Source organism: Hemicordylus capensis, chromosome 9 (genome assembly GCF_027244095.1).
Source record: "Hemicordylus capensis ecotype Gifberg chromosome 9, rHemCap1.1.pri, whole genome shotgun sequence".
In the NCBI taxonomy this organism is placed as follows: domain Eukaryota; kingdom Metazoa; phylum Chordata; class Lepidosauria; order Squamata; family Cordylidae; genus Hemicordylus; species Hemicordylus capensis.
In genome coordinates this window covers 29,564,845-29,591,996 of record NC_069665.1, presented here as the reverse complement: position 1 = coordinate 29,591,996, position 27,152 = coordinate 29,564,845, and the positions used below count along the sequence as shown (strand labels likewise).

At 51.8% G+C, this 27,152-nt stretch overlaps 1 protein-coding gene across 6 annotated transcripts; it reads left to right on the top strand.

Moving 5' to 3' along the window:
• The first annotated feature begins 501 nt into the window (after window positions 1-501).
• Window positions 502-27,152, top strand: FBXO31 (F-box protein 31). 6 transcript variants are annotated; one of them, XM_053271411.1, is made up of 10 exons: window positions 512-550; window positions 11,917-11,988; window positions 13,276-13,362; window positions 16,744-16,820; window positions 17,599-17,766; window positions 17,905-17,979; window positions 20,518-20,627; window positions 22,503-22,656; window positions 23,532-23,893; window positions 24,605-27,152. In XM_053271411.1, exons 1-10 carry the CDS (start codon window positions 529-531, stop codon window positions 24,825-24,827), a joined length of 1,350 nt encoding a protein of 449 aa, XP_053127386.1. In that variant the 5' UTR covers window positions 512-528; the 3' UTR covers window positions 24,828-27,152. The 6 variants fall into 6 exon arrangements, with proteins under 6 accessions (XP_053127387.1, XP_053127386.1, XP_053127388.1 ...); XM_053271413.1 differs by lacking the exon at window positions 512-550 and adding an exon at window positions 1,275-1,399; XM_053271409.1 differs by lacking the exon at window positions 512-550 and adding an exon at window positions 1,472-1,952.

The window sequence follows — 27,152 nt, the reverse complement described above, 5'->3', positions numbered from 1 at the left end:
ACATCGGATTATCAGTACTCGGTATGCAAATACAGGTGACTGCAGAACGTTAATTATCCAGGGCATATTTTTTAACCCCACCCTGCTCCTGATTTGGCCATATTAGCACCCCCGAAGGCGGTCAGCACTAGGTAAATGATCATAGAGTTCTTAGGATCCTGAGTAGAGCTTTTCTTAAAATAATAATAATTATTATTATTATTTATACCAGTGTATCGTTTTTGCAAAAAAGCAAAACACAAACAAACAAGTGCAACAAACGTTCTTGGCTAGATTATTTTTTTTGGGGGGGGGAAGTATCTTATTTATCAAGGCAAACTCCAAAGATCCATCCTGGCTGGGACTCTTTCAACCCCCTCCCCGCCCGGGCGGGCAGATAAAATTTAATGGACAAAGGAAAGACTGGCACACAGGAGGCGGAGCTCCAAACGCCCAAGAGGTGGGGTTTCAATGCCCCTCCTTGCGGGCGTGGCCATGCAGTTTTGTCAATCAAGATCGGGAGGTCGTGCTTCAGTAGTGGAGAGTGGGATGGGTGTGTGCTTCCGTGTCGGTGAGTGGGCTTTCCGCTCTTTTCTTTAGCTGGTAGAATGAGTCAGGTGGCCATTCTTAGAATCCTGCCTTTGCATTACCCAACCACCTCTGTCTTGGCATGCATGCTTGCATTTATTTGAAATGTTTATACCACGCCCCTCCAGTACTACTGCTCCTGGCGGTTAATAAAATAGATACAATATAAAACAATTAAAAAGTGTTTTTAAGCTATGGACCAAGCTAGAACCACGCTTGCGGATTTGGTAGAGCAAGTAACTGCCTATGCACGTCTTGTGAGGTTAGGGCAGGCATGTTCAATTTAGCACACACCCCCGCCAGCTGTTTTTGGACTACAACTCCCATAATCCCCAGCTACAATGGCAGCTAGCCAGGAATGATGAGAGTTGTAGTGTTAACATCTGCAGGTGGGCAAAAGTTGAGCAGCCCCGGATTAGGGAGACAACAGAAGGTGTCCTCTGGAACTGTAGCCTAAACCAGGAATTCTCAAACTTGGGTCCTCAGATGCTGTTGGACTACAACTCCCATGATCCCCAGGTGCAGTGGCTAGTAGACAGGCATTTTGGAAGCTGGAAGCCAACATCTATTTCAGGGGTAGGCAACCTTGGCTCTTGTTGTTGAACTACAACTCCCATCATTTTATTGCACCTGGGGATGATGGGAGTTGTAGTCCAGCAGCCCCTGGCGGGCCAAGGTTGCCTACCTATAGCAGAAGCGTGGTCCAATGGCAGGGGAGGCGGGCGTGGCCACCTTGACAGATTCCAGCCTGACGGGGAGAGAAGCAGGAGGCTTGAGGCTGTCGGTGGAGGCAGGAGCGCAGCCGCCATTGGCGGAAGGCGAGGGCCAACGGGTGCGCGTGCGAAGGTTTCGCGTGGGCCGATTGGCGGAGGGAGGCCGGTGGGGGGCGGGGCCCGGGCCGCGATTGGGCGAGGGGCCGGGCCCGGGCCTGTCAGCGTCCGGAGGGGAGCGCGGCGGCGGGGCGCCCTCAGTCTGCCGCTGCCAGGCTCGGGGTCCCGGCGGCATGGCGGTGTGCGCGCGCCTCTGCGGGGTGGGCTCCGCGCGGGGCTGTCGGCGGCGGGGCGCTCAGAGGAAAGGGGGCGCTGCGGCCGTGGCAGCCGGCGGGGACAGCAGCGAGCCCGACACCGACCCGGAGGAGGAGGAGGAGGAGGAGAAGGAAAAGAAGGGCATCGCGGAGGAAGGCGGCGGCCGGGCGGCGGGGGCCCCCGCCTCGGCCCAGGGCCCGCCCCGCGCCCCGCTCTCCCTGCTGGAGTTGCCGCCGGAGCTGCTGGTGCAGATCTTCGGCTCCTTGCCCGGCCCCGACTTGCCCAGCCTGGCCCTCGTCTGCAGCGCCTTTCGCCGCATCCTCCGCACAGACACCATCTGGCGGCGCCGCTGTCGGGAAGGTGGGTCTGCCCCTCGGGGCACCGGACCTCCGCCCCACTCCGGAGCCGCTCCCGCCCTCCTGATCCTGTTCGGACACCACTCCTCAGACTCCGGAGCCGATCCGGTGCTGCCTTTTTCATTGGGCCGCAACTCCTCAGACTCCAGGGTTGATTCAGAGTAGGCCCCCCCCCGCGGTCTTGATTTGATTGGGACCCAGCCGCTACCCCGATTCCGGAGCCAGTCCCAACCTGGCCCCCACTTCTGATTTAATTTGGATCTGCTCCGGTTTTGAGCCGCGTCTCAAGTCAGTTCGGATTCAGCCTGGACTTCTCTGCCAGTGTCTTTGGAGCAGGGTTGTGCAGGGCAGAGGTGCAATGCTGGCTGCCGGGATGCGGGGAGGCTGGAAGATGAGGGAGATATTTCAAGTGGAGGGAGAGGAGGAAGGCTCGTTTGATCGGGGGTGGAAATATGCAGGCGGCACCGAAGGGGGTCTGAGGTACAAACTTAAACAGAAGATGAGATCATGGGATAGTGATATCTGTGCAAAATAAGTTGTGTGTGTGGAGGGGGGGAGAGGTTGCTAACGACAGGTCTGTAAAATGTGCTCCAGTCAAAAACGGAAAAGCATTCTGTGACTTCATGAAGATAAATGACTTCTAGTCCTCTGGAACTTTTTATTAGTTTAACTCTGTTTTTATAGACAAAAAAGGAGTTCCAAAGGAAAGCAACCAGGTAGATGAACTAGGCAGGACGTTAAACATTTGGCTTGAAAGACAGAGTCCTATGGGCACTCTGAAGTCTAATATTTCTTGCTTTGTGAACTTTGTAAGCAAGGTCTTATTTCTGGCATTGCAACAGAACAGAACTCTCGAATCCGCCCGCCCTGCCTTTTACAGCGCAGCATGAAGGGAGCTGCAGAAATGAGGGACGGAAGAGCAACATTGTTGAGGAGTGAGGTGGCAGCAGACAGGTGCATGATATAACTGGAGGCTGGGGCGGGTGCGTTGTTCTTTTGTTTGAATGCATTTCTAGGTCTGCTTTGCAGGTCCATGACAACTAGCTTGGAAGGTATAAGAAGAATGGGGAAGCAGAGCTCACCACAGAGAGAAGAGAGCAAGGTCTGTTATATTCAAGGGAGAAGGAATCTGGCCTTCATAGAGGAGGAAGAGACAATCTCTGTGTTGACACCAGGATCAGCTAGGAGGAAGCATGCTTATGTGGAGAGCCCTTTTTCATGTTTCCTTGCAACTTGTGGGTTTGACTTCCTTCACGCTGCCTTCTGGGTGCTGCACCTTGTTCCCTCTTCCTTTGTGGGGTGCTGATGTGTGGCATATAGGACATTGGATTTGGGAGGGACTTGCAGACTGCCATCAGATGTTGCACAGTGCATGGAGGTGGTGGCATGGTCCCTGCCTCTGATAGAGAAGAGGGGAGAGAGTCAGGAATGGACAAACTAGGGTGGGGTAGGGGACTGCCAATGGAGCTGCAAGTAAAGCAAGTCTCTGCTTAGGAGAGGCTCTGTTCAACAACAGGGGTCTCTCATTCTGTGATTGCAGAAGTAGGAAGCTTGGGCCCCGAGACAAAGTCCTAGGAAGTAAACCCCAGGGAAAGGCTCTGATGTGTCCAGCTCTTAATATGAGGCTCAAGAAATGGAGTGTGGAATTTCAGCTCTGGAGAAGGTGCTAGGAGCATGCTGGGTCTCTTGGCATAGGAGAAAAACAGGTAGAAACTCATTGGAGATCAACTACTTACAGTAGCAGCTTGTCCTAAGGAGCCAGTGGAGCACCAAAGGAGGCAGTGTGTGTTGCTCCTCTGTCCTGCCCAAGATCAGTGCTGCTTGTGGGCTGGCTAACCGTGCAGCTCTACTTGATGAATGACCAGCCTGCAGACAGCGTGGCTCTCAGGTCAGGGTAGGAAGAGAGAGAAGAGCAACCAGAGCTGCCTCTGGTTCATTAGGACGAGCTGTTACTGACTCCCAGATAAAGTGTCCTGTAATATGCCGGCAACTGGTAGAATGCATAGAAGATTGCAAGCCAGCCGTGCAAGCGGACCGTGGCTTGTGCTACTTGCAATCCATCAAGCTGAGATCACCTGCTGGTGGGATGTCATGTATGCCTCAGGGGCTGCAGCTGTCTTGGTGGGCCACGAGTGGTGCGGACTGAGGCAAAGGGTATATCTGTGTTAAGAATATCCATCCAATCAGCATTTATTGACGTTATTCAGTGCCAGCCTTACCTCAACAACTGGGAGAGAGGGAACATCCCAGACAAAGAGGGTTTCTCCCTCAATGCTCTGTTGCTTCAGTTTGCTCAAATCAGCACAAGGGATGGAGGGTGCTGTCATCTTTAGCATGGAAAGTGGAAATGTGGGACAGATATTTGGGGCACACTGTGCCCAAGATGATGTTTAGAGTGCAAGGAATAGGGCAGAATGCGTGCTGTTGGGGAGACGTTGGATACTGGTGACGGGTCTCATCCTCCCTCCTGTACCCTTGGCACTGAGTTGGGAACCCCAGTTGCAACAAGCTCGACCCATTTGGTGGGTGCCTCCTTGGCGCAATCGGTGGCGCAGTCCTACTATTGTGTGTTGTCTTTCCCCTTCTGCATCACAAATGGATCTGTGCCCTGTGGCTCATTAGAGAAGGCCATCTTCCCTCTCCTCCCAGCCCCTGCCAACTGCATCTGTCTCCAGCTATGAAATCATACACTTTTGGATCCACCAGAAAGAGCTTTGGGGTTGAACGTTTTGAGCTCAGCCAGTGATCTCATTTGGCTGAGCCAGAGTCTTTGGGTGCATCAAGGATGCTCTCTGTGGCTGCAAAGGCTAACTTCTAATTTGTGTAATAGTTCTGCATGGGGATATTTGCCAGCATTGACTCATCGTTATGGACAGAGTGGGGCTTGGAACACTCCGTAAGTGGATTTTGTTCCATAAATTACTTTTACCCGCTATAGTTGTGGTTGCCCGGGGTGTTTTTGGACAATTGCCATCTTCTTAATCTGTCGTCACAGTAGTGAGGAAAACAAGAGTGCGGAGTGGGAGGCTGGAAGGAGTCCCTCCATGGCCTGTTGATTGTCATGGCAGACCTCTCAAGTGCTCTGGTTGGAGTCAAAGACTCCATTTGTTCTAAGCTTTTTTTCACAGGAAGGAGGCATCTACTGGATCATCTTCTAGAACAACCTCCCCACCCACTGGGCTCTAAGGCAGAATTCTAAAGCATCCCTGTCAGATGGATTTTCTTGAATTCTCCAGCCTCCCAAGGCAGTTTATTATTTGATGGTCCACTTGGAGCCAGAAAATTGTGAACCAAAACTTTAACCTTAATTGACTTGTGTGATTAAATACAGCTTGTCCTATTCTTGCTGGATATGTTGTACTTCCCCCACTCTTCTTCCTTATGAGATCCTTATAATATATTCCAGTTGTCAGCATATCTCCATTTAGAGAGGAGAGCTGGTCTTGTGGTAGCAAGCGTGACTTGTCCCCTTAACTAAGCAGGGTCTGCCCTGGTTGCATTTGATTAGGATACTAGAAGTTTGAACACTGGAAGAGATTCCCCTCAGGGGATGGAGCCGCTCTGGGAAGAGCAGAAGGTTCCAAGTTCCCTCCCTGGCAGCATCTCCAAGATAGGGCTGAGAGAGATTCCTGCCTGCAGCCTTGGAGAAGCCTCTGCCAGTCTGTGCAGACAATACTGAGCTAGAAAGACCAATGGTCTGACTCCGTATGTGGCTGCTTCCTATGTTCCTATGTCTTCTTTTCTCTGTACCACACCACCATGTATGATGTCTTTTCTAGATCCATTTGATTCCTTTAGTTGCAGCAGGCTGTAAAGGTTTAAATTTCTGATTTGGGTTGATAGTGGAGTTAGAATGCTAGATGTCTGGGACAGCTGGTCTTGGTTGATGGGCACACACAGTGCTGCATTAAGATAAAGTTCAGTCCCTGCCCTCGAGGACTTATTTTTTCATGTAAGCAACACATGTTTCAGTGTGAGATAGCCAAACCTTTCCCATTAGTTATAAACACTGTTTTCTGACCCCTCTCCACATCATGTTGTGTTTCTGTATTTTGGTGCTAATTTGAGTGGTATAATCTTTGCATCACGTCATGGAGACAATGGGAATTCTACTTCTAATGAATGTCTAGAAATGTGCTACAGAGAGACAGGCTAGTGACTCTGAGGTTCAGTAATGGCCTTGTAGGTGATTTGTGGAGACAATTGTGTATGCACTAGGCAGAGAGTGAGGTCTGCAGTAAACACTGCTGTGTACACTTGGCACACAAGCAAATGACAGCCATGCCCATGAGTGGAAGGTTGCTTTTTTTTTTTTTACCCCAGTGTTGTTTTCTGGCCTCTGTTCTTCCTGCAGAGGCGTCCCACCCCTGCACCCTTTAAAAGCATGAGCTTGGTCCTGTATCAAAAGCTATAACTGTAGGTGCCTTACCTGTCTGGAAAAGTAAAACATCTACTTCTATTTGCATAGCCTCCATCCTGGGTTCTGTTTCTTGCTGTCAGTGGAAATTGGCTTCTGCATCTGTATAGATGGATTTCTGGGTGATTAAGTTCTGTAGCACTTCCTGGTGCTTTCTTACTTCCTTTAAAATATGTATAGCTTGCGTCTTGACCTTAGTTCCCAAAGCAGTTTACAGCAATGTTTAAAAATGGATACAAGAAATAAAAATTAAAACATCAGTAAAAGCAGCAAAAGGCGATTGAAATGGAGGAACAGCAGATCTTAGAAGCTTAAAAGTTTTTTTTGGACTGGTGCCTAAAGAAGGCAACAGTTGAATGGACGGCAATGAGTCGATACCTGTCGCCAGTGTTCCCTCTAAGAGGGATTCCCAGATGTTGTTGACTACAACTCCCAGCATCAACTGCAATGGCTTTTGTTTGGGGGGTTATGGGAGTTGTAGTTAACAACAACTGGGAATCCCTCTTAGAGGGAACACTGCCTGCTGTGCTCCAAAGATGGGGCCCTCTGAGCAGGACCTTGGGAGCGGATCTTAGGAATTGGGTAGGTTCCTATGGAAGGAGGTGCTCCTTTAATGATCCCTTCCTGGTCTTTGTCTTTGCAAGACACTTGTGAGAGAGCTTGTTTAATACTGACATTTCATGAGAATAAATGAGGAACGAGAAGGACTTGCCAAAGTGAGCCTTGTCTGGGTCCTAATCCACGCACGGGCAGCCAATGGAGCCCCTGGTATGGCAACTGCAGACCTGCTTGGCGTGCCTCTGTGGGTCAACAGTGTGTGATCCCCACCACTGCCCTCCTTGGGGGGCGATGCCCTTTCACTGATGTGAGGCTTTGGGATAAAGAGCCCCTCTCTCTGCACCATCACTTTGGCAAGTCAGAGGGTTGCCATTCAGTTTTGTACAAAGCTATAAATTGGCCGTGACTGTTCTCTGGGCTGCAAACTAAATTAGCTGCCTCTTCTGCTGGTGGCGTGACTTACCTTGATTACTCAGCCAGCTTATGCATTCCATGCCTTTGTCTGAATTGTTAACTGGTTTGACCTTTGCCTTTGTTTTGACATTTGAACGAAAGTGTCCCGTAAGTTACAACTGGCCCTTCTGGCAATCTGGCGAGCTTTGAGCCAGGTCAGTAAGGACTGACAGACCGCCTGCAAAGCAGGTTTCTGTAGCTTCAGAATATTGGGGTGTGTGTAAAGGGAGTGATGGGATTAGCCACAAACTGCAGCCCAGCAACTTGTCCTGTTCATGGAACTTGCCCCTCAATTTACAGCAGGGGGCGAGGGAGATTCTGTGTGCCTGCCCCTTCCACTGCCAAGAATAGTTCTCCAACATCTGACCTTTGCATAGCAAAGCACAGAGAGGCCTGCAGGATTTGTAAGCAGATGCATAAGGGGGTGCTCGAGGTGCGGTTAGTTTGCCCCAAGGAAGTAGTAATTGAAGGTTCTGGTCTTCCCATAGTGTGTGACTTGGTTAATCTGAAGCTACTTGCTCTACAGGTACATTTCCACAGGACACCTGCTAGTGACGCAGGAGGGTCTGGACTGGGATAGTCAGTGGCAGGCAGCACTACTTTCTAACAGGAAGTTAAACGGCATAATATTCTGGTCTCAGCCCACTAGAAAAAGCTAAAGAATTGCTGCTTCCTCTTATTTTATCAATTGTTTATCCCAGCCTTCCTTCAGTGAGCTCTGGACCGTGTACGTGGACTCACTCCTCACAAGAGCCCTGACTAGCTCAAGGCCACCCAAGTGAGCTTCATGGCTGAGTGGGGATTTGAACCCGTGGTCTCCCTGGTCAACAGCCTTCAGGTCCCTCCAGGCATAGGGAATGTTGTGCTGTCCTCTGTTTCTGACTCAACCTGCTGGTGCTCTCGTGACTATTTAGTGGGGCAAACTTTCTTAGTTTGTCCTGGGAGAAATAAAATTGGGAATCTTTCAAATTGTGGTCGGTAATTGATTTGGAGAGGTTCAGCTCCAGGTTTCTGCACTCTTGTTGTCTTGACTAATACGTGATTCCTGTGTCTCACTGGCGGAGGGCATGCTTCCATCTGCATTAACTCTTTAGAGTGGTTTCAATATTGAACTTGCAGCAGTGAGAGCTTTTTTAAAAATAGCCCAATTACAACAGTGCAGTCTTTCCCAGAAAAAGTCCTTGCTGCAGGAAGCAAAACCATTATTGATCTTAGGATTACTGTTGCTTTATCAAACACACCAGGGACCTTGCAACTTATCATTGCGGATATAGATCTTCAGATAGCAATGGGTATTTCAGGTCAATGCCCACCTGGCCACTTTAAGGTGACAAAAGGGTTGCCACAGAATGTGGTGAGGTGCTGATGGCCACCAGTGTCCCCTCGAACAGGGATTCCCAGATGTTGTTGATGACAACTCCCAGAATCCCCAGCTGCAATGGCTTTTGCTTGGGGATTCTGGGAGTTGTAGTCAACAACATCTGGGAATCCCTGTTCGAGGGGACACTGGTGGCCACCAGCTTGGATGGCTTTAAAAAGGGCTTAGGCATATTAATGCAGGACAGGTCCATCAAGTTCAGAGGCAGGATGCCTCTGAATCCCAGTTGCAGCAGCGCAGCAACAGCAGGAGAGGAGACATGCCTTCAACTCTTGCCTGTGGGCTTCCCAGAGGCATCTGGTGGGCCACTGTGTGAAACAGTTTGCTGGACTAGATGGGCCTTGGCAGAGCTTCCCTTACGTTATTAAGAGCTCCCCAAGGCCGACTGTAGCTGATTTGTCCTCTGTGGGTTGTGCTACAAACCTTTGCTCTCCATGCATTCACTAAACATGTCCCCTCTGTTTCTTCTCCAAAATACTCAGGGCCTTGTGCTGACCACCTTCACACGAATGCCCGACTTCAGTAGACAACTTCAGTGTTTCTTTCCCTTGTCTCCGTATGCCTTCTAGCAAGATATTTGGGAAGGGTTAAGCCCACAGTGGTACGATTTCTCAAGAAAGGTTCAAGAGGATAGTTTATTGGAGCAGTAGGCTGCTGCTAATACAAACTTGAGGTGAAGTTTGCACATTTGTCAGGCTGGAAGGAAATCCTCCAAGGCAGATAATAATCAAGTCCAAGCAAATCCTAAACTCTTTTCCAGACAGATGCTTTTCATTATTGTAAATAAAGTGTCTGAAGTGGGTCAGCACTGAACAGTTATGAAAAGATAAAGCTGGCCCTGCCTGCAAGTGTACCGCTGGATGACCCTTGTTGCTGTTTAATGATCTGAGCAAATTTAGATCAGAAGAAAACCACACTGGTGAAGTTCAAGAGCTGTCATCTTGTCACAAGATAATCCTTCCTCTGTTGTGTAAAGACAGGCTGCTGCTTCTTAATTTGGCCTAAGTGAAAGAAGTGACTGGTCTTATGCAAAAGGTGCTATTCCATTCTGTGTGCCTTTGACCTTGTGGTGTAGACAAGAGTTCTTGGGTTGCATCAACGTGTGGGTACACAAATGTGTTAGAACAAAAATGCATGCCCTTCTTTCATTCACGTGGTTCCAGCTAGAATCATTAGAGCAAACTTTAAAATGATGGGGTCCAAGCTGTGCCAGGCCATTCCAGCAATGGCTGGCTGGATACACAGAGGCCTCTTTCAAAGCAGACTTCTCTTCTTTCAGGACTCTTCTTTCCCTTCTGTTTTTTCCACATGAACCCAGTTCAGCAAGTGACAGTCGATTTCTCTCCGTGTTTCTAGCTGAGCTTCGTGTTGAGTGATTCTTTGGTGTCTGGCAGGTGCTGGAAGTGTAAAGCTGTAGCTTTAATCTTCTGCTCTAGAAAGCCAGTCTGGTTTTAGCTAGTCCTGGAGCAGGCCTGGGCTTGTGCCTCTCCTGGCGGCACCAACAAGCAGGCAGTTGGGTACCTTCTGTTCTGTCACTTATTCCCCCCCCCCACCACCACCAGATGTTGCGCCAATTTTTTAATTGATCTGTTGGCTAACTTCGGAGAACCGCTTTTCTTTTTCAAACGCCAGCCAAAGCCATTTTCCGCGTGTGTTTATATTTGGAAACTTTGAGCAATAGACAGTTCAGTGAACTAAGATGGGTCCGCGTTGCGATGGGGTCGATTGGCCTCAAGTACGAGGGAACCGGCTGGGCTGCGTCTCTGTCTTGAAGCAGTCACAGGTCCCTCATCGGTAGTATGTGGGGAGTGGGGCGAGGAACCAGAAGCTGCTGGGTGCTTAGAACGCTGCTACTGGCTGCTCAGAAGGGGACATGTTTTTGCACTTGCCTGCTGTTTGGTTTGCAGTCAGAGCCAGGCCAACACAACTTGCATCCCACCAAAGCTAAATGCGGCTCACTCTCCCCTCCCTGCCTGTAGCCTCTGCCCATCCCATCCTTAGCTGCCTAAAGATCTCCTGCTCCCTCGACTTTGCCCTCCCTCCCTAGCTGCTCACTGGGCCAGGCCTGCCCCCTGGAACCCCAGCATGGCACCACTTCTCTTCCTTCCTTCGAACCCACGCCATTCAGGAAATCTGTAACTGAGCCCCAATTAATCAGTTGGGAGAGAGCAGATACAAATGTACAAAATCCAGACAGAACTGTTGGGAAAGAAATCCAGAACTCTTGGCCTTAGGCACCGAACCCGAGCAAATGGCGATAGGCAGTCATTTTACACCATAAGTGAACGTAAGACAGTATGGAGAACTGGCAGCCAAACACAGAATGGAGGATCAGGCTCCGTCCTCCACAGCTTGTCTGTGAGCTTGCGGGGCGGGAGGCACAGAGAGTGTTCCCCTCCACCCTCCCTCGAGAGCTGGGTGCAAGTTCTGGGCTTGCCATTGGCACCCACTTCTGTGCCCTGGTCTGTACCCACTTTGGTAGCCCGCCACCTTGCTTGCAGAATTCTCGTGATGGCCGACCAGGAGTCTGCAGGGCTCCTGAATTAGGCTCAGAGGCTTCTACCTTAATGCTAGCCCTTACGTGTAACCGGCATGGATACATAGTCTTCCTCTGTTTATCCATGGCTCTTTCTCCCTCCCCCTTCTCTGTCTCTGCGTGTTGAATTTTAGATTGTAAGCTCCTTGGGGCAGGGACCTGTCACCTTGTACATTGTAAAATCCCATACCAGATGCTACACACACACACTTTCTCGGTGCAGAGTGCACAGGCATGTCATTAGAGCTTACTTACAGATGTGGGAATTGAAGCTGAGTAGCGTAAAGCTCCAAAAATTATATCAAAGACAAGTTCTGGAATTATAGCCAAAGTATGGGACTACTACTGGTGAGGTTGAGGAGCAGGTGGAAACTGTGGGCTTTGTTTCATTGACTTGCTTCTAGAGGTGGCTGGAGGCCTGCATCTAACAGATGTATTAGCTAACATCCGCACTGGTGCTGTCAAACTAAGGCGGAGACTTGGAGGCCTTTTCTAAGCAGTAGGGACTCTATTGAAAACAGCCTAAAACTCTTGTCTCTGGATATCTCTGGGCAGCAGATGCCATGACACAGGAGCAGCTCTTAATCTACTGTGACAGGATAACTAGTGTTTCCGTTTAATTGCAGAATATGGTGTCTGTGAGAACCTGCGGAAGCTGGAGATCACGGGAGTGTCCTGTCGAGACGTGTATGCCAAACGTAAGTGCCAAGCTTCTTGCATTCCCATTTGTTCGAGCCCCGGTTCTGAAAGTGAATTTGCACTGAATCATTAACGGGAGCCACTTGAGAACCTCGTCTCGCAGCCCTGCTCTGTTTAATAGCCGTGACTTCTTAATCTGTGAAGCCATAATGAGCTGGGTTTATTGAGCACATCCGCGCACTCCAGAAATGTCAAGATTTGGAGCCGCCCTGCCTCTCCTTCCTGTCTCTTTAAACATGCTGGAGGGGGGGAGGGGGATCCCAACCTTAAATGCTCTGCATAACGTCCTGGTTTGCCAGCATCAGTTATGATTGCCAGCTGGTGACTGCTTCCTCGTCCTGCTCAAATGTAAGCTGAGTGGCTGTGGTAGGATGTGGAAGTCTCACCACTTTGCCTTGAGACCTTTGGTAGATATGCTGTTAAGATGAAACTGGCAACCAGCTTCTGCAGGCCTGGTTTTGGCACGAGTCAATTTCTCTATGTGTGTAAAACCCTACCTTGCAAACTGAATCCACTCCACATCCTGGTGCGTGTAGCATCCAGCTTCCCAAAAATATGTGGGAAGCACCACCCCTGCCCCCTCCCACACACGCATTGCGTTGGGACTGGGTACCCCTCTCTTGTCTCTGAACTGGGAGCTGTGCAACTATTTCAGGCCAAAGTACTGCAGGGGTGAGCTCTGAATGGGTCGTCTGGATATGAACCTTCTGGACTCTCATTTATTTTGAGGATGCTGGAGTTGGTGCCTAGACAAGCTGTTCCTGCAGCTCTTTAATCAGGGAGGAGGAGCCACAGGCTGCCTTTGCTGTTTTAAATGGAAGTATTTCCCTCATTTCCAGAAAATAGCAACCCCTTATTAACATCAGCCACAGCTCTTATTCCCATGATACTGCCATTCTGTTGAGTTCCACTGCAGGGGTGTTGCTAGGTCCCTCTCTTGATCATTAAACTCCATCATCCGCCACCCAGTATAGTTACATATGTTTTTTAAAAGTCTCTAATATGCATCCCCTATGAAGGGGGACACAGCAGAGAACAAGGTGAGGCCAGGAGGTCTCTCCCACGCTCTCTGCAGGTGTCTCCACAGCTGCACTTCCTTTCTGGAAGAGGTCACGGAGGAGGGAGGTGGCTGATGAGTTTCGGGGCTCCCCAACCAGGGACACCCCTGGTCCACTGAACAGAATAGTTCCCCTAACCCTGCCGCAGGATCCCAAGGTTGAAGCAGCTGATGTCCCCCACAGAAGGAGGATCCGGGTTCTCATACTCCCCCTGCTGTGTCTGCTCAGGTATAAACCCACGGGTGAAGTCGGGGCGCTTTATGAAAATCCTTCCCGACTACGAGCACATGGAATACAGAGATGTTTACACCTGCCGTATGTACCTCTTGCTGGCAAACGCTTTCTGCCCTGTGTAAGCGCAAGAAGCTGCATGGAGTGTGTCCTGAGCACTGGGCGGGCAAGCAAGGCGTCCCGAGAGCACTCAAGGGCTGGGTAACAGGTTAGGGGGCTTGGCTGGAGCGGAGAAGCGACCCCATTCTCCTAGCGCATTTGTGCCAGAGGCTGCAACGGGGTGCACCTCTCAAGTGCCCTGGTGGGCCACAACCAGACATGACTTGCTGTGCGGGGCCGAGGTCAGTTTTATGCACATTAATTGCTACAATTAATATATTTTAAAACGATTTAAAATATATTTATAAAAGTGAGGGGGCAGAGGGTTGGCGTCGAGGGGAAAGTGGGGTGGTGTCAGTTGGCTCCAGTCCAGGGCCAGGGGACTAGCTGCTTTGAGCTGCTGCCGCCACTCATCAGTGGGAAAAGCCGAGAGCTCTTCATGACTCCTGCCTGGGGGCCAGCAAAAGAAGTCCCTGCAGGCCGGATTCAGCCCCCGGGCCTTATGCTGTGCAGGCCTGGGCTACAAGGATGCATTGCAGGGAACCTGTCAGGTAGCTAGAGCTGTGGGCCTGTGGAACTCCAGGGGTTTGACAGGCAGCTGACAAAGCAGCAGCAGCAGCAGCGAGTTGGATAGAGCCATGCCTCCTGGCAGACCTCCACATCTTGCCTGGATCCAGCAAAAGCAAGGGCTGCTTCGAGTTTCTTATTAGCAGAGAAGGATGACACCTGGAAGGCAGAAGACAAGCAGAGCAGAAGGCACTTTGGGCAGGACTGCATCTGCAGAAAGCCCCCATGAGATGGAGTGAGGAGCTTGGAGATTTTGAGAGAATTGCATGCCAAGCCATCTCTGGGAAACCCCTCGCTTTGTGCATGTGTAGTGCCTACCCTTCCTGTCTTTCCGATGCCAAGTAAACTTTGTATTCACCCAGCCTTTTGACTCCGTATGCCAGTATAGCAGACCTTTATGTTTCACTGCTGCTGTGTTCTTCTTAAGCTTTTGTTGAAGTGTGTTCTGGTTTTCTCTTCCTCTGCTGCTGTGACCTCTCTCTTGTGGGTTTTTAAAATTCTGTATTATGGGTTTGATTTTTTTTGACAGAACAGCTCTACTGAAAGGAGATTGGGGGGGGGGCAGTCTGGAAAATTGTGACGACCATTTCGGTATGCAGTGGACATCCATTATGCACGCTCCTCTGATTTGAGTTGCTGTTTGACTCCTTAAAAGCACAGCGGAGGCTCCAACTTGCTCAGCAGCCCCCAGTCCCAGCCACGTGATTCTGGCCGTATGAGAGGAGGCTGTGCTGCTCACTCAAGGGCCAGGAAGAGCCACTCTGTGTGGGGTTAGAGGGTCTCCCTTTCCCACTTCATGTGTTCTAGGATTGAATCCTAGGCATTTGCAAACCGTGTCTGTGTCTGTGTCTTAACACGTACAGACCCTTCTTTTTCTCTGCCTCCACGTTCCTCCTGGAGATGTGAAGGCCTGTGGGGGGGGCAGTAAGAAGGGCTCTCTCCCCCCTTAAAAGTGCTCCCCCCCCCCGCAGTTTTCCCCCAGGCCTTCATAACTCAGCCCCTCCCTTTCTACTGTCTGTCTGTCTTGTGTCTTGTTTTACACTGTGAATCCCTTTGGGGCAGGGAACCATCTTCTCATTCTGCGTAAAGCACCAGACACAGATGGTGCTATCTATAAATAGTAATAACAGTATCGGGTCTCCAGTCCTGAATGGCTGTGAAAGGTGTGGGCCATGCCTTGATGCCTCCACAAGGGCCAGGACAGATGTCACCGACCTGTTGGGGGCGGAGGGGTGGGCAAGGCAGCTTCCTGCATTTTTCCTTTCCTCCTCTGGGAGATGGTTAGCAGCTGGGGCTGGAGGGGCTGGATCCTGGCCAGTGGAAGCAGCATGGACAGAGGTGCTCTTACCCCTGGACTTTGGGGCCGAGGTCCAAGGCCTCCACACCCGCTGCCCACCCTCCCAAATCATCTTTAGTTGGTCCTGGGTGGTGTGGTTTGTGCCCTCAAGAACCCATGTGTTAAAAAATGGTGCTTAATTTGCAGCGGTGTGTGTGTGGGGCGGGGGTGGGTGTGTGCTTCCAAAGGCCTTTAGGTCCAGGCTCCAAAATTACCTACATGCACCTCTGAGCATAGGGAGCAGGGTTATTGATTTAAAAACACTGATATTGTGCCCGTTGGGCCCAGTGCCCCTGCCTTCCCAAGCCAGCCCACAGCAAAATCTGAAATACAATGGTGTAGAAACATTGATAAAACAGAGGCCACTGCCATCGAAATCCTAGCAGCAGCTGAACAGCTAAAAATTCAAAGTCAGGTTTGGCAGAACAGAAATGCTGCCTGTAGAAATGGCCCGGGTGTCTCATGGAAGGGACGTTCACAACTTGAGCGCCATGGTGGCCGTGAAGGCCCTGTCCTGTGTCCCAGCCCAGCAGAGCCCTGATGTCAATGGGATGTGGGTGAGGCCCCTGAGACAAATGGAGGGGCTGGGCAGCCGTATGGCGGGGAGGCAGTCCTGCTAGCTGAGCAAAGAGGCACCTTTCACAGTGGCGATTCTCTTATATTTAGCCAGGGGAGAGCAACTGGCCCTATCCAGCCCCAGCACAGCATCCCTCCAATGGCTGTTGCTGCCATCGGCGTTAAGTTTCTTTTTAGATTGTGAGCCCTTTGGGGATGGGACCATCGCATTCATGTATTATTTATTTTTCTTTGTAAACTGCTTTGAGAACTTTGGTTGAAGAGCGGTATATAAATGTTTGTTGTTGTCGTTGTCGTCCTTCAAAAACCTTGGCTCCAAATTGTTTAGGGTTTTTTGGGTTCTAGCCAGCACTTTGAATTGTGCCAGGAAACGAACCATAAGGCAGTGAGGTTAAAGGAACACCGGAGTAATGTGCTCTAAGAAGTACTCTGACTGCTGCAGCATCCCCGGCTTCTGAAGCAGTCTCTTTCCCCAGTGCTGCTGCCTTGATCCAGGTTTCCCGGAGGATGGGGGGGGGGGCACAATTTAAATGCAAAACCTTGTGCTAGCCTTGAGATTTCCATTAATGAAGTCTTGGGTGCCCTACGGTCCTTGCTGCTCCTCTTCATTTGCAGAAGCAGGATCAAGGATGAAAGATTAAGCGGAACAGAGGCAAGGCTGTTTTGACTGGCATCATTTATGCAGAGCATTCTGGTTAGAGCCGGAACAGAACCTTGGCTCTGGCTTTCCACACAGAGTGCCCTCGGCCCTGCTTTCCCGTGGCTCCCGGCGCAGTGCGCTCTTGGACGTGTTTTGTGTGCTCTCTCGTTTGCTCTGGAGAATCTCTTTCCCTTTGGCTTCTCCCCTCCCCTCCTGAATATCTCCTGCTTTTCCTCCAATTCTCTAGTGCTCCACCGATACCGACACATCTTGGGGCTGTGGCAGCCAGACATTGGACCCTATGGGGGGCTGTTGAACGTGGTGGTGAGTATGGAGGCCTCCTGGCGTGGAGCAGCCAGGTTGCATCTTCTGGTGCTGCTCAGGTGTCTGCTGGCTTATCCTCCTGGAGTTGGGGGTGTGGTGCAGGCCTAAGCAGATGCCAGATCTGGCCCAATGTTGTGCCTCTGCCTGGAGGCTTAGAGGGGTTTGTTGTAAGAGTTTGGAAGAGGCAGCTATAAGGGGCAAGACAGAGTGAGGCCCATGGTACAAATTATTCTTGGGAAACAGAGGATACCATTTGGACTCGCTGCCTCCAGTGCACAAATGTGAAATGTCTTCCTGTGGTCAGGCTCTGGAAGCTGGAGATGAGGCTGACGGAGATAGTTGGCATCTTCCGTATTGCTCACTTCCAGCTTGGGAATGGAGTCTCCTCTCCTCCCCGCCCCACCTCTCCCTGCTGAGCTAAGAGCTGCCAACTTGACGAGCTTTCCACCTAATTAATTTGAAGCTCTGTCTGCGTGCTCTCTCATTAGCATAGCTGCTCTCTGGAGCTTAAAGAACCTGGGGACCATGTTGCTTTGTAGGGAGAGCCAGAATGTGCAAACTCTCCAAAGCGATGCTCCCTTCTTGGGGAAGGTGGTGCGGGAGCAGCTGGGCAGGGACTGTGCTCCTGGAAGGCAATTATCTGGCTCTGCAGACAGTTAACATGGAGGGATGGCCCAGAATGCCTTGGGGCAGGGCCACCATTTTGGAAAGAAGGCTTGGTCAGGGGTGACTGGAAGGCAAGCAGGTATGGACTCTCTCCTGATCTCACCCTTGACAGGTAGATGGCTTCTTCATCATTGGCTGGATGTACCTGCCCCCACACGACCCACATGTGGACGACCCAATGAGATTCAAGCCTCTCTTCAGGATTCACTTAATGGAACGGAAGATTGCCACCGTCGAGTGTATGTATGGCCACAAGGGACCCCACAATGGGCATATTCAGGTGAGTGCCAGGGTGCCACAGATACAAAGGGAACACTTGTGTTCTCATGAATGCCTGTTTCAAGCCCGTTGAAATCAGTTTGCAGGGCTGTGTTGAGCCTGTTAACTCCTGAGTGATCACCACCTTCAATTTTTACAGATTGTGAAAAAGGATGAGTTTTCGACCAAGTGCAACCAGACAGACCATCACCGGATGTCAGGAGGCAGGCAAGAGGTGAGCTCCTCCCTGGAAGGAAACTCGCTACTCTAGTTAAAGGCCATTGTGGCTATGGATTGTGGGAGCTGTAATCTAACATGCCACCTTAAGTGGCACAGCGGGGAAATGCTTGACTAACAAGCAGAAGGTTGCTGGTTCAAATCCCCGCTGGTACTATATCGGGCAACAGCAATATAGGAAGATGCTGAAAGGCATTATCTCAATACTGCGTGGGAGGAGGCAATGGCAAACCCCTCCTGTATTCTACCAAAGAAAACCACAGGGCTTTGTAGGTGCCAGGAGTCGAAATCAACTTGATGGCACACTTTACTTTAGTCTAAGAACATTTGGGGACCTGGGGACCGGTGTTCCCTCTAACAGGGATTCCAAGATGTTGTTCACTACAACTCCCAGCATACTCAGCTGCAATGGCCTTTGGCTGGGGGTTCTGGGAGTTGTAGCCAACAATACCTGGGAATCCCTGTTAGCGGAAACACTGCTGGAGACCCAAGTTTTAGAACTCCTGTTTTTAGGAGCTGAATCAAGCCAATTCCTCCCCCACCTGCCTGTAACTTTTCTCTCTCTCAAACAGGCATCGTCCACACATACTCCGTCTTTGGGCTGTTCCGCTTTTGGCTGGGGTGGCCCTTCCACTCGATTTACAAACCAATACATTTCTGTATACCTGGAGAATCCCTGAGTGTACAGAACTCTCTGCCTAGTCTTTGTGTGGCCCTGTTTCCCTGGCTTAGTGGCTAGCCACAGGGCAAGCAAATTTGCTCTTGGGAAGAATAATCGCATTCTGAAGCCCTTTCGTTTTGTGGCACGAGGGGGGATGAAGTGACAGCTTTGAAACAACAACAAATATTTATATACTGATTTTCAACAAAAGTTTCCAAAGCAGTTTACATAGAGAAATAAATAAAATAAGATGGCTCACAAGGTGCCTCTTTGCCCAGTTAGCAGACATGAAAACATGTCAATTACGGTACTTTTGCCTGAAAGATATCCAAATAACCAGCACTTTCCCCAGAAGTGGTAATTTATGTGCAGACTTGAGTTTACTTGTTGGACAAGTTTCTCGGGGCTTGGGTTTTCTTCACCTGCCTGTGCAAGGCAAAGGTCACTCTCAGATTCCCTATCCAAACTCTGGCCGCTGTCCAGGTGCCTCAGCGCCAGTCACCACAGCCTCTGCTCAGAGTCTCAAGCCAGGAAGGGACCTTGCTGAGCAGGAAGTGGCGGACGGCTCCCCTTGATGGGGACTGGGAAAGGGTTAACCACACAGCTGGTTCCACACTGAACCCAAGTGCCCTTGTGTTTGTGAGGAGGGGAGGTTAGAGACTGTGTGCCTCCAATTACTATTTACATACCGGAGTGAGTGAGTGTGTGTATACACACACACACACACACACACACACACACACTGCTTCCTTTCTTAGAAAAGCCTTGATACAAAGACTGCAGAGGGTAGCACAGGAGGCCAGCTCTGAGGAATGACTCCCAGCATGATGTTTACGAAACGGTTGCTAACAACCCCATGTAAAGTTGCCCGTCGGCGTCAGTCATTCATTGGAGACAGAGCTGTGTTTATCACATTGTTGGATTGGTATTTCTTGGGAAGCAGAGTAGCCCATAGGAGAAAGCCTTCCGGCCCACGCGTGCCCACACAGGAACTTGCTGCGTCAGGCTCTGTGGCGGCCTTGTGTCTCCAAGGGAGGAAGACGCAGCCCCGGCTCCAGTCCTAAGGCTGAGGGCCTGGCTGTCTTTGAGCCAGCTGTGCAGAAGACCCATGCGATCTGCACCACGCAATGGACGGGGTGGGCACAAGTGTCCAGTCACTCACTAAGCTGTGTTTCGGGAGCCTTCCCCACCCACTCCGCCCCCTTCTTGTCCATGACCGTGACAAATTGTTGTCCATTGCTGGGCGGAACAGAATGTGTGCGGTGCAGATGAAAAGCAGAACGCCAGCTGCCTCTGAAGCCCTGGCTTGGCGGGGGGGCGGGGGTGGGGGGGAGTTCTTTTTACAGCTCATTGGCTGAGGCGAGGGATTAAGGTTGCAGCCAGCGGGGCAGAGCTGCTGCTAAAATGTGAGTGGGATGCATCTGACGGAAGAGTTGCTCGTTGTCAAGAGGCGAGCGAATTCATCTTCTCCCGCAACTGAGCAAAGTGATCGGGCTCACCATGGAAAAGATCGTGAGGGTAAATTAGGTTATCAGGATCCCCAACGGTTCAGTGCGTACGGAAGTACTAAAAACACAAAACGTGCCTGTAGGGTGAGCACTTGTCTGAAGCAAAGGGCTGGAACAGAATTCTGGAAATCTTAGAAAGAAGAGAGATGTGTCTAAGCCAAGTCATGCCAGTCCCCCCCACCCCATGGGAGTCTGGGAATTGTAGTACCGTGAGGGGTCTAGGAGTGTGTGGGGAGCCCAATGCGGAGTGAAGGGATGGGGTTGTTGCCTCCTGCCCAGAAGTGGCCGTGCGTTCTTCAGCTCCCGGATGCCTGGATCCGCACCAGGCCCCCATGACTCATGGCCTCTGCTTCTTTGGGTGCTGTAGGAATTCCGGACGTGGCTGCGAGAAGAGTGGGGGCGGACTCTGGAGGACATCTTCCATGAACACATGCAGGAGCTCATCCTGATGAAGTTCATCTACACCAGTCAATATGAGTAAGGAGGGGACGAAGCGAGGGGGGGAACCTCTTCCACCACCCCCACTTAGGTGTTCTCAAACGAGTCAGATATGCAATCCACGAGGCAAAGGAGACAGGAGGAGTCGGGGAGGCAAAAGGTCTTTCTGAGCTACCATCAGAAGCTGCTGCCTCATCACCATCTTGACTCCTCCCCTGCTGCAGTCGTCCAAAAAGAATGAACACAAAGATAACAGGGTCCAGAATCATGCAGGCAAAGCTCCCCGTTTCCCTAAGCAGCGAGAATCTTGGACCAAGGCTTGGTTTCCTTTGGGAGGAGAGAAAGCCCTGGAGCCTTCTGATGTCTGGGGGACAGCTAACACGGAGGGATGGCCCAGACGTTCCTGCAAGGCAGCTGGTCTAGGAGAGCTGGTCTTGTGGTAACAAACATGAATGGCCTGCTTTGCTAATCAGGGTCCACCTTGGTTTGCATTTGGGTGGGAGACTGCATGTGAGCGCTGTGTGATATTCCCCTTGGAGGATAGAGATGTAGCTCCATGGAAAAGCCTCTGCTTTGCATGCTGTCGGTCCCAGATTCACTCCCTGGCAGCATCTCTAGGTAGGACTGGGAAAGCTTCCTGGCTGAAGCCTTGGAGAAGCTGCTGCCAGTCAGTGTAGACAATACTGAGCTAGAGGGACCCATGGGATGACTCTACAAGGCAGCTTCCTAGTTCCTAGTACCCCACATCAAATACTTAGAGAGAAACCCTGTACTCTCCAGGGGCCTTCATCCAACTCTGGGCTCTCCCTTCTTCTGATTCTGTTTCCAACTGCAAACTAGTCTCTGTCTCGCTCTCACACACACTTACGTGCATGCGCACACACACAACCTGACTCCCTGCTTGTAGCTGGGTGTGGGTAACCCCTTCCCCAAGCTCTGATGGACTTTTTCAAACCCAGAGAGATTCCCAATTATCTGCTAAGCATTCATTCCACCCGCTGACCCTTTCTGAGCTATTGACTAGCATTCTGACTAACCAAAGGGATGGCTCAGTAAGCAGAGCAGCCTCTAATTCCAAGGAGAGGCTTGTTTTTCAAAGCTCTGTTTTCCAAAGTCAAGATTTCCAAACATGTTGGATTTCTTTGGCAAGCAGTGGAGTGGTGACAGGGAAGTGTGTGAAGAAAGGGTGTGACAGAAAGGAATTGAGATGATAGAAACACTAGAAATAACTTGAGACATTTCTACATTACACGAGTTGAGGCAGTATATAAATCCAAGAATAAAATAAAACTACAGTGGGTAGAGGGAACATGGAGTAAATGTATTTTGCAGGGCCATGGATTTCCATCTGCTGGCTACCAGAAGCTGGGTCAGGCCAGCTCTTAGCCTGAGACTCTCCAGATATTGTCATAGGAACATAGGAAGCTGCCATATACTGAGTCAGACCATTGGCCTATCTAGCTCAGTATTGTCTTCACAGACTGGCAGCAGCTTCTTCAAGGTTGCAGGCAGGAGTCTTTCTCAGCCCGATCTTGGAGATGCTGCCAGGGAGGGAACTTGGAACCTTCTGCATGCAAGCACTTTCCCCAGAGTTGCTCCATCCCTTGAGGGGAGTATCTTCCAGTGCTCACACTTCTAGTCCCCCATTCAAATGCAACCAGGGAAGAACCCTGCTTAGCTAAGGGGACAAGTCATGCTTGCTACCACCAGACCAGCTCTCCTCTCTATTATCTGTACATAGTGAAGCTGCCCCTTACAAGCAAGATGGCTAGAAATCTGTTGGGGGGAGTCTTTTCCCTAGAATTTGAGATGTTAGATGCTAAATTCTTGGCCTTGCAGCTAATCCTGCACCAGACGGGCCCAGCCCTGCCTGCACTGCATACACCTGTGGCTTTTTTTTTTTTAACCTTCCAGCAACTGCTTGACGTACCGACGCATCTACCTCCCTCCACGCAGTCCCGATGATCTCATCGAGCCAGGTCTCTTCAAGGGGACGTATGGAAGCCACGGCCTTGAAATAGTCATGCTGAGTTTTCATGGGAAAAAGGCAAAAGGAACCAAAATCACAGTGAGTGTCTAGTCTCCCCTCTTTTACAGGTGAGGAGGCCATAGCTCAGCAGTAGCTCTTCTCCTTTGCATGCAGGAGGTCCCAGGTTCAGTCCTTGGCAGTATCTCCAGGTAGAGCTGAGAGAGACTCCTGCCTGCAATCTTGGAGAGTTGCTGCCAGTCAGTGTGGACAAGACTGAGCTAGATGGAGCAAGGGTCTGACTCGGTAGAAGGCAGCTTCCGTATAGGGGTTGGAGCCATAGATTGGTAGGCCAGCCCCCGCTTTGCAGGCAGAAGGTCCCAAGTTCAATCCCTGGCAGGGCTGGGGAGTCCGGCCTGAAAACTTGGAGAAGCTGCTGCCAGTCGGTGTAGACAGAACTGAACTAGATGGGCCCAGGGTCTGATTCGGCATACGGCGGCAGCTCCCTATGTCCTTTGGTTGCTTGCCCTGGCTTGGACAATTGTACTGGTCCCTGCCTGATCTGCTTCCAGGGGCGGAGCCACCATTGGGCGGACGGGTTCAAAGAACCCAGGCCACCACCACCCCAGGGGCCGCACGGCCCCATTTCGGACTGAAAGTGGCCTGTGCTGCATTGGCAGTGCAGCCGGAGTGACTGTCCCTGCCTTTTAAAGGCAAGGAGAGCCGCTCCTGGCCTCGCTGCCAGTGCAGTGGGGCTGACCTCCCTCTCATTTGGGAGGGAGACCACGCCCCCACGTCTGATGTGGGGTGTATGGTTAGCCGCCCCCTGCATCCGACATCAGACGTGGGGGGGGGCAGGGGCCAGATCCGAGCCGCCGCCAGCCTCCCTCGGCCTCCGTCTGCTCCCACTTCCCGCTCGGCAGCTGGCTCCGGCAGCCGGCTTGCTCCGCTCTGCTTTCTTTTGTGCCCACCTCCAGGGTGACCCCAACATCCCAGCTGGCCAGCAGACAGTGGAGATTGACCTGGCGCATCCCATCCAGCTGCCGGCCCTCGAGAACCTGAGCAACTTTGGCGAGCTCTCCCGGCTGGTCCTGGCCATGCAGGACCAGGTGCAGCGGGAGCAGCAGCGGCTGGAGGAGGGGAGTCTGCCGGAGGAGCCGGAAGAAGAGGCCCAGCCGGGGCCTTCCCCGCAGGAAGGGGAGGGGGCAGAGGCCCCTGCAGCTGAGGAGGGGGCAGTGGCAGCCGCCGCCGAAGGCGCCCCCCCGGCCTCCTATCCCTTCGTGCTGCCAGGCGGGATTGCGTCCAGAAACGAAGATTACCCTCGGACCTGCAGAGCCTGGTAAGCGTGGACCGCAGGGAGCTCTCTGGATGTCGTCAGTGTTTGGGGTCTCTGGGTTGTGCCCCACATATCTGCATGCCACAGTTCTGCCTACCAGCTTGTCTGGGGCTGGCGAGAAGCCCCCAGATGCTGGGAGAGGAGGAGGAGGAGAAATCCCACCCGGGACCCTGCTGGCCATGCGCCTCCGTTGTCGGGGCAAAGGAGCCTGCCCGGCACCCCCCTGTGAGACCTGGAAGTCTTGTCGCTGTTGGGAGAGCCAGCGTGCAGCGGGGCTGGCTTCATGAATGGGGGGGGGGGGGCTGCTGCTGAGAAGGCAGGGAGCCGGGAGAGAGAAGCAGAGCAAGGGGCAGTAGCCCCTTTCCTTCCATATCCGAGTTTGCCACAACGGGGGACACAGCCTGTCTTGGGTTCCCCCGGGATCTAAGGCTGCTCGGAAAGGCACAGGATTGAATGCTGCTTGTGGAAGGTGGGTTCCAGACTGTGGCGACCCCTAGAGCAGGGATGGCCAATCTGAGGCTCTCTGGCTGTTGCTGGACTACAACTCCCATCACCCCCCTGCGCCGCATTGCAGCTGGGGGTGATGGGAGTTGTAGTCCAGCAACAGCCAGAGAGCCTCAGATTGGCCCCCCTCTGCGCTAGAGCCAGTTGGGCAATGCCTTACTTCCACAGGGAGGATCTCTCACGGCATCCCATGTTCCCTTCCCACCACAGCTTCTACGGCACAGGACTCATCGCCGGCCACGGCTTCACCAGTCCCGAGCGCACGCCTGGCGTCTTTGTCTTGTTTGACGACGACCGTTTCGGCTTCATCTGGTTGGAGCTGCAGTCCTTCAGCCTCTACAGCCGGATCAAGGTCTCCTTCCAGAATGCAGAGGCGCCCTCACGGGAGGCTTTTGACGAGATGCTAAAAAGCATCCAGTTACTGACGTCATGAGGGGGGGAGTCCCAGAGGACGGGTCTGCTTCTCCCCCCACCCCCCGCCCCTTGGGGGACAGGCAGGGCACCGCCCCCTCCACCAGAGACAGCATGCACTTCTCAATAAGGCCTTTTTACCAAAACGTGTATGTGTACAGGCAGACACACACACACACACCCCTACCTTAGCACACTAACTTATACTTCCCCAATATGTTATGTATAGTTTGTAATATAGCTCTGTATATTTGGAGGGTGGCCTGCCAAGCTGGCAGGTGAGCATGCTTGTGCTTTTTTTGTTAGAGGATGGGGTCTGGGGAACCGAGGCCAGCGCTGGCAGTGTAAATAATTGTGTGTGTGCGTGCGAGAGTGAGTGAGTGTGTGCGCTTGCGCGTGTTAAACTAGCAGCAAGCAACTGGTCTTCTCCCTGGGCAAGTAAACCCCTCATCAGATTTGCTTCGGGCTTCTTTTTTGAACATGAATTACTTCCCAAGGGGGAACAGCTTTGAGGGGCATTCTAACTTTAGAGAAAAAGGCCCCACTTGGGGACATAATAATAGAGATTTACAGAATTATGTGTGGTGTTGGGAGAGAGAAAGAAACATTGGTAGACTTCCCGTGAAGGGTTCTTTTTCTTGGTACGGGGAGGGCATCCATCACGTGACGGGTCGTTAGGCTCTGCGTGCTCCGAGACAAGACCAATGAGGATTCAGGTCGGTCATCTCTATCCAGACAACTCCCTCTCTGACCCCAGTTCCGGGACCGTAGAGCGTAGCAGGTTTCCCATAGAGGGAGAGTATGTCTCAGCCATAAGAAGAAAAAGATAGCAATACAGTGGAAGGAAGGAAGAAAAGGCTGTGATAGCAAAAACTAATACACTCTAGGAGTCGCGCCCCCCCACCCAGAATCTCCACCTTCCAGCATCCATGGGCACTGAAAGTCCTCGCCTTGGCCCGGCTGCCAGGCCCTTCCACACGGTCAGCTCACTGGCCTGTCCAGCCTATATTGTCTCCATGGGGCTCCACTGATTCATGGGGGTCTCTGAGGTCTTTTCCAGCCCCACTACTTGAGATCCTTTTAGCTGGGGAGGTTGGGGATTGAGCCTTGTGCATGCAAAGCTATGCTCCACCCCAAGGTAGGGCCGGGTTGATTATTACTTAGTATTAACTAGTAAAATTATTCAGGACAGCTGGGGTGTGGGGTTATCTAGTTCAAGAGGCGGGTGGGTGCCCACATGCAAATCCCCTTGTTACCCTGTTGGACAGGGCTGCTTTTTTACCCTCCCCACACCATTTCCCCCAACTGCAATGCTTTTCCTCCTAGGAATGAAAGGCAATTGTTCCCTCATATGGGAGAAAGCAAAGTGGGGGGAGGCCCCACTGGGGGAGAAACTTGGCCTGCTGCCTGTCACAGTACACCTCAGCCATGGAGAAAGTAACGGTCTCCTCTCCGTCACCCCGCCCCAGCCTCGTTTCTTGGTCAGGGGGCAATATCGGTGTCGGAGACAGTAAAAGCAATGGCAGGTCCCTGCCCAGAGGAGCTTGCAATCCACATTTCAGCTTTGGGGTGGAGAGAGGCAGCAAATGAGAGTTGAGAGGGGGTGGAGACAAGCAGATAAAACGGGAGTTGGGAGTTTTGGGAGCTGGGTTGTGCCATCTCTTGCCTCTTTGCTGTCTCGGCCATCCTCCCTAGGTGCTGTTGTCTCCCTTCCGGAGAAGGCAGTCCCCATCCCAAACAGGAGTGTGTTCCTGTTGGCCCTCTTGGCAACACAGCTGTTGCTGCTGTGGGTGTGGGGTTTCCTTCCTTCTTGGGCTGGAGTTATTAGCCTGTTCTGCATGCACCTGTGGGGTGACATGGGCTTAATCTGTGGCAGTGCCAAGGATGCCTAGCTGCCTCGGCTTCCTGGCACTAGCCTGGGTTGCTCCTCTGCTGCGCTGCCTGCAGGCTGGCTGTTTGTCAGGTCGAGCTGCTGCTGGGAAGCAGAGGCTGCTGGGCGTCCTTTTGTGCCCCCCCCCAACTCCTGGGGAGGAGCCATTCCTGCTAATTCCTCCTGCCTGCAGGAGGTGAGCAGGCAGTCTGTTGAGAGCCTGTTGCCAGCCCTAGGAATGGATGAAATGCTCCACCTGATGGGGGGCCTGTCCTGTCCAACCCCCCACGAGCTTGTCGTTTTTGTCTGGGGAGCAAACCGCTGCTGCCAGGGCTGAGACTGTGCTGCTTCCTAAGCCTCAGAGGAGCAGGCTTTATTTTCTGTCTTTTCCTTTGCTACTTTGCTTATGGTTGCTCAAGGAGCCTTTTCCAATTTCACATGACTCTGAATAATAATAAAAAGATTTTATGAACTTAA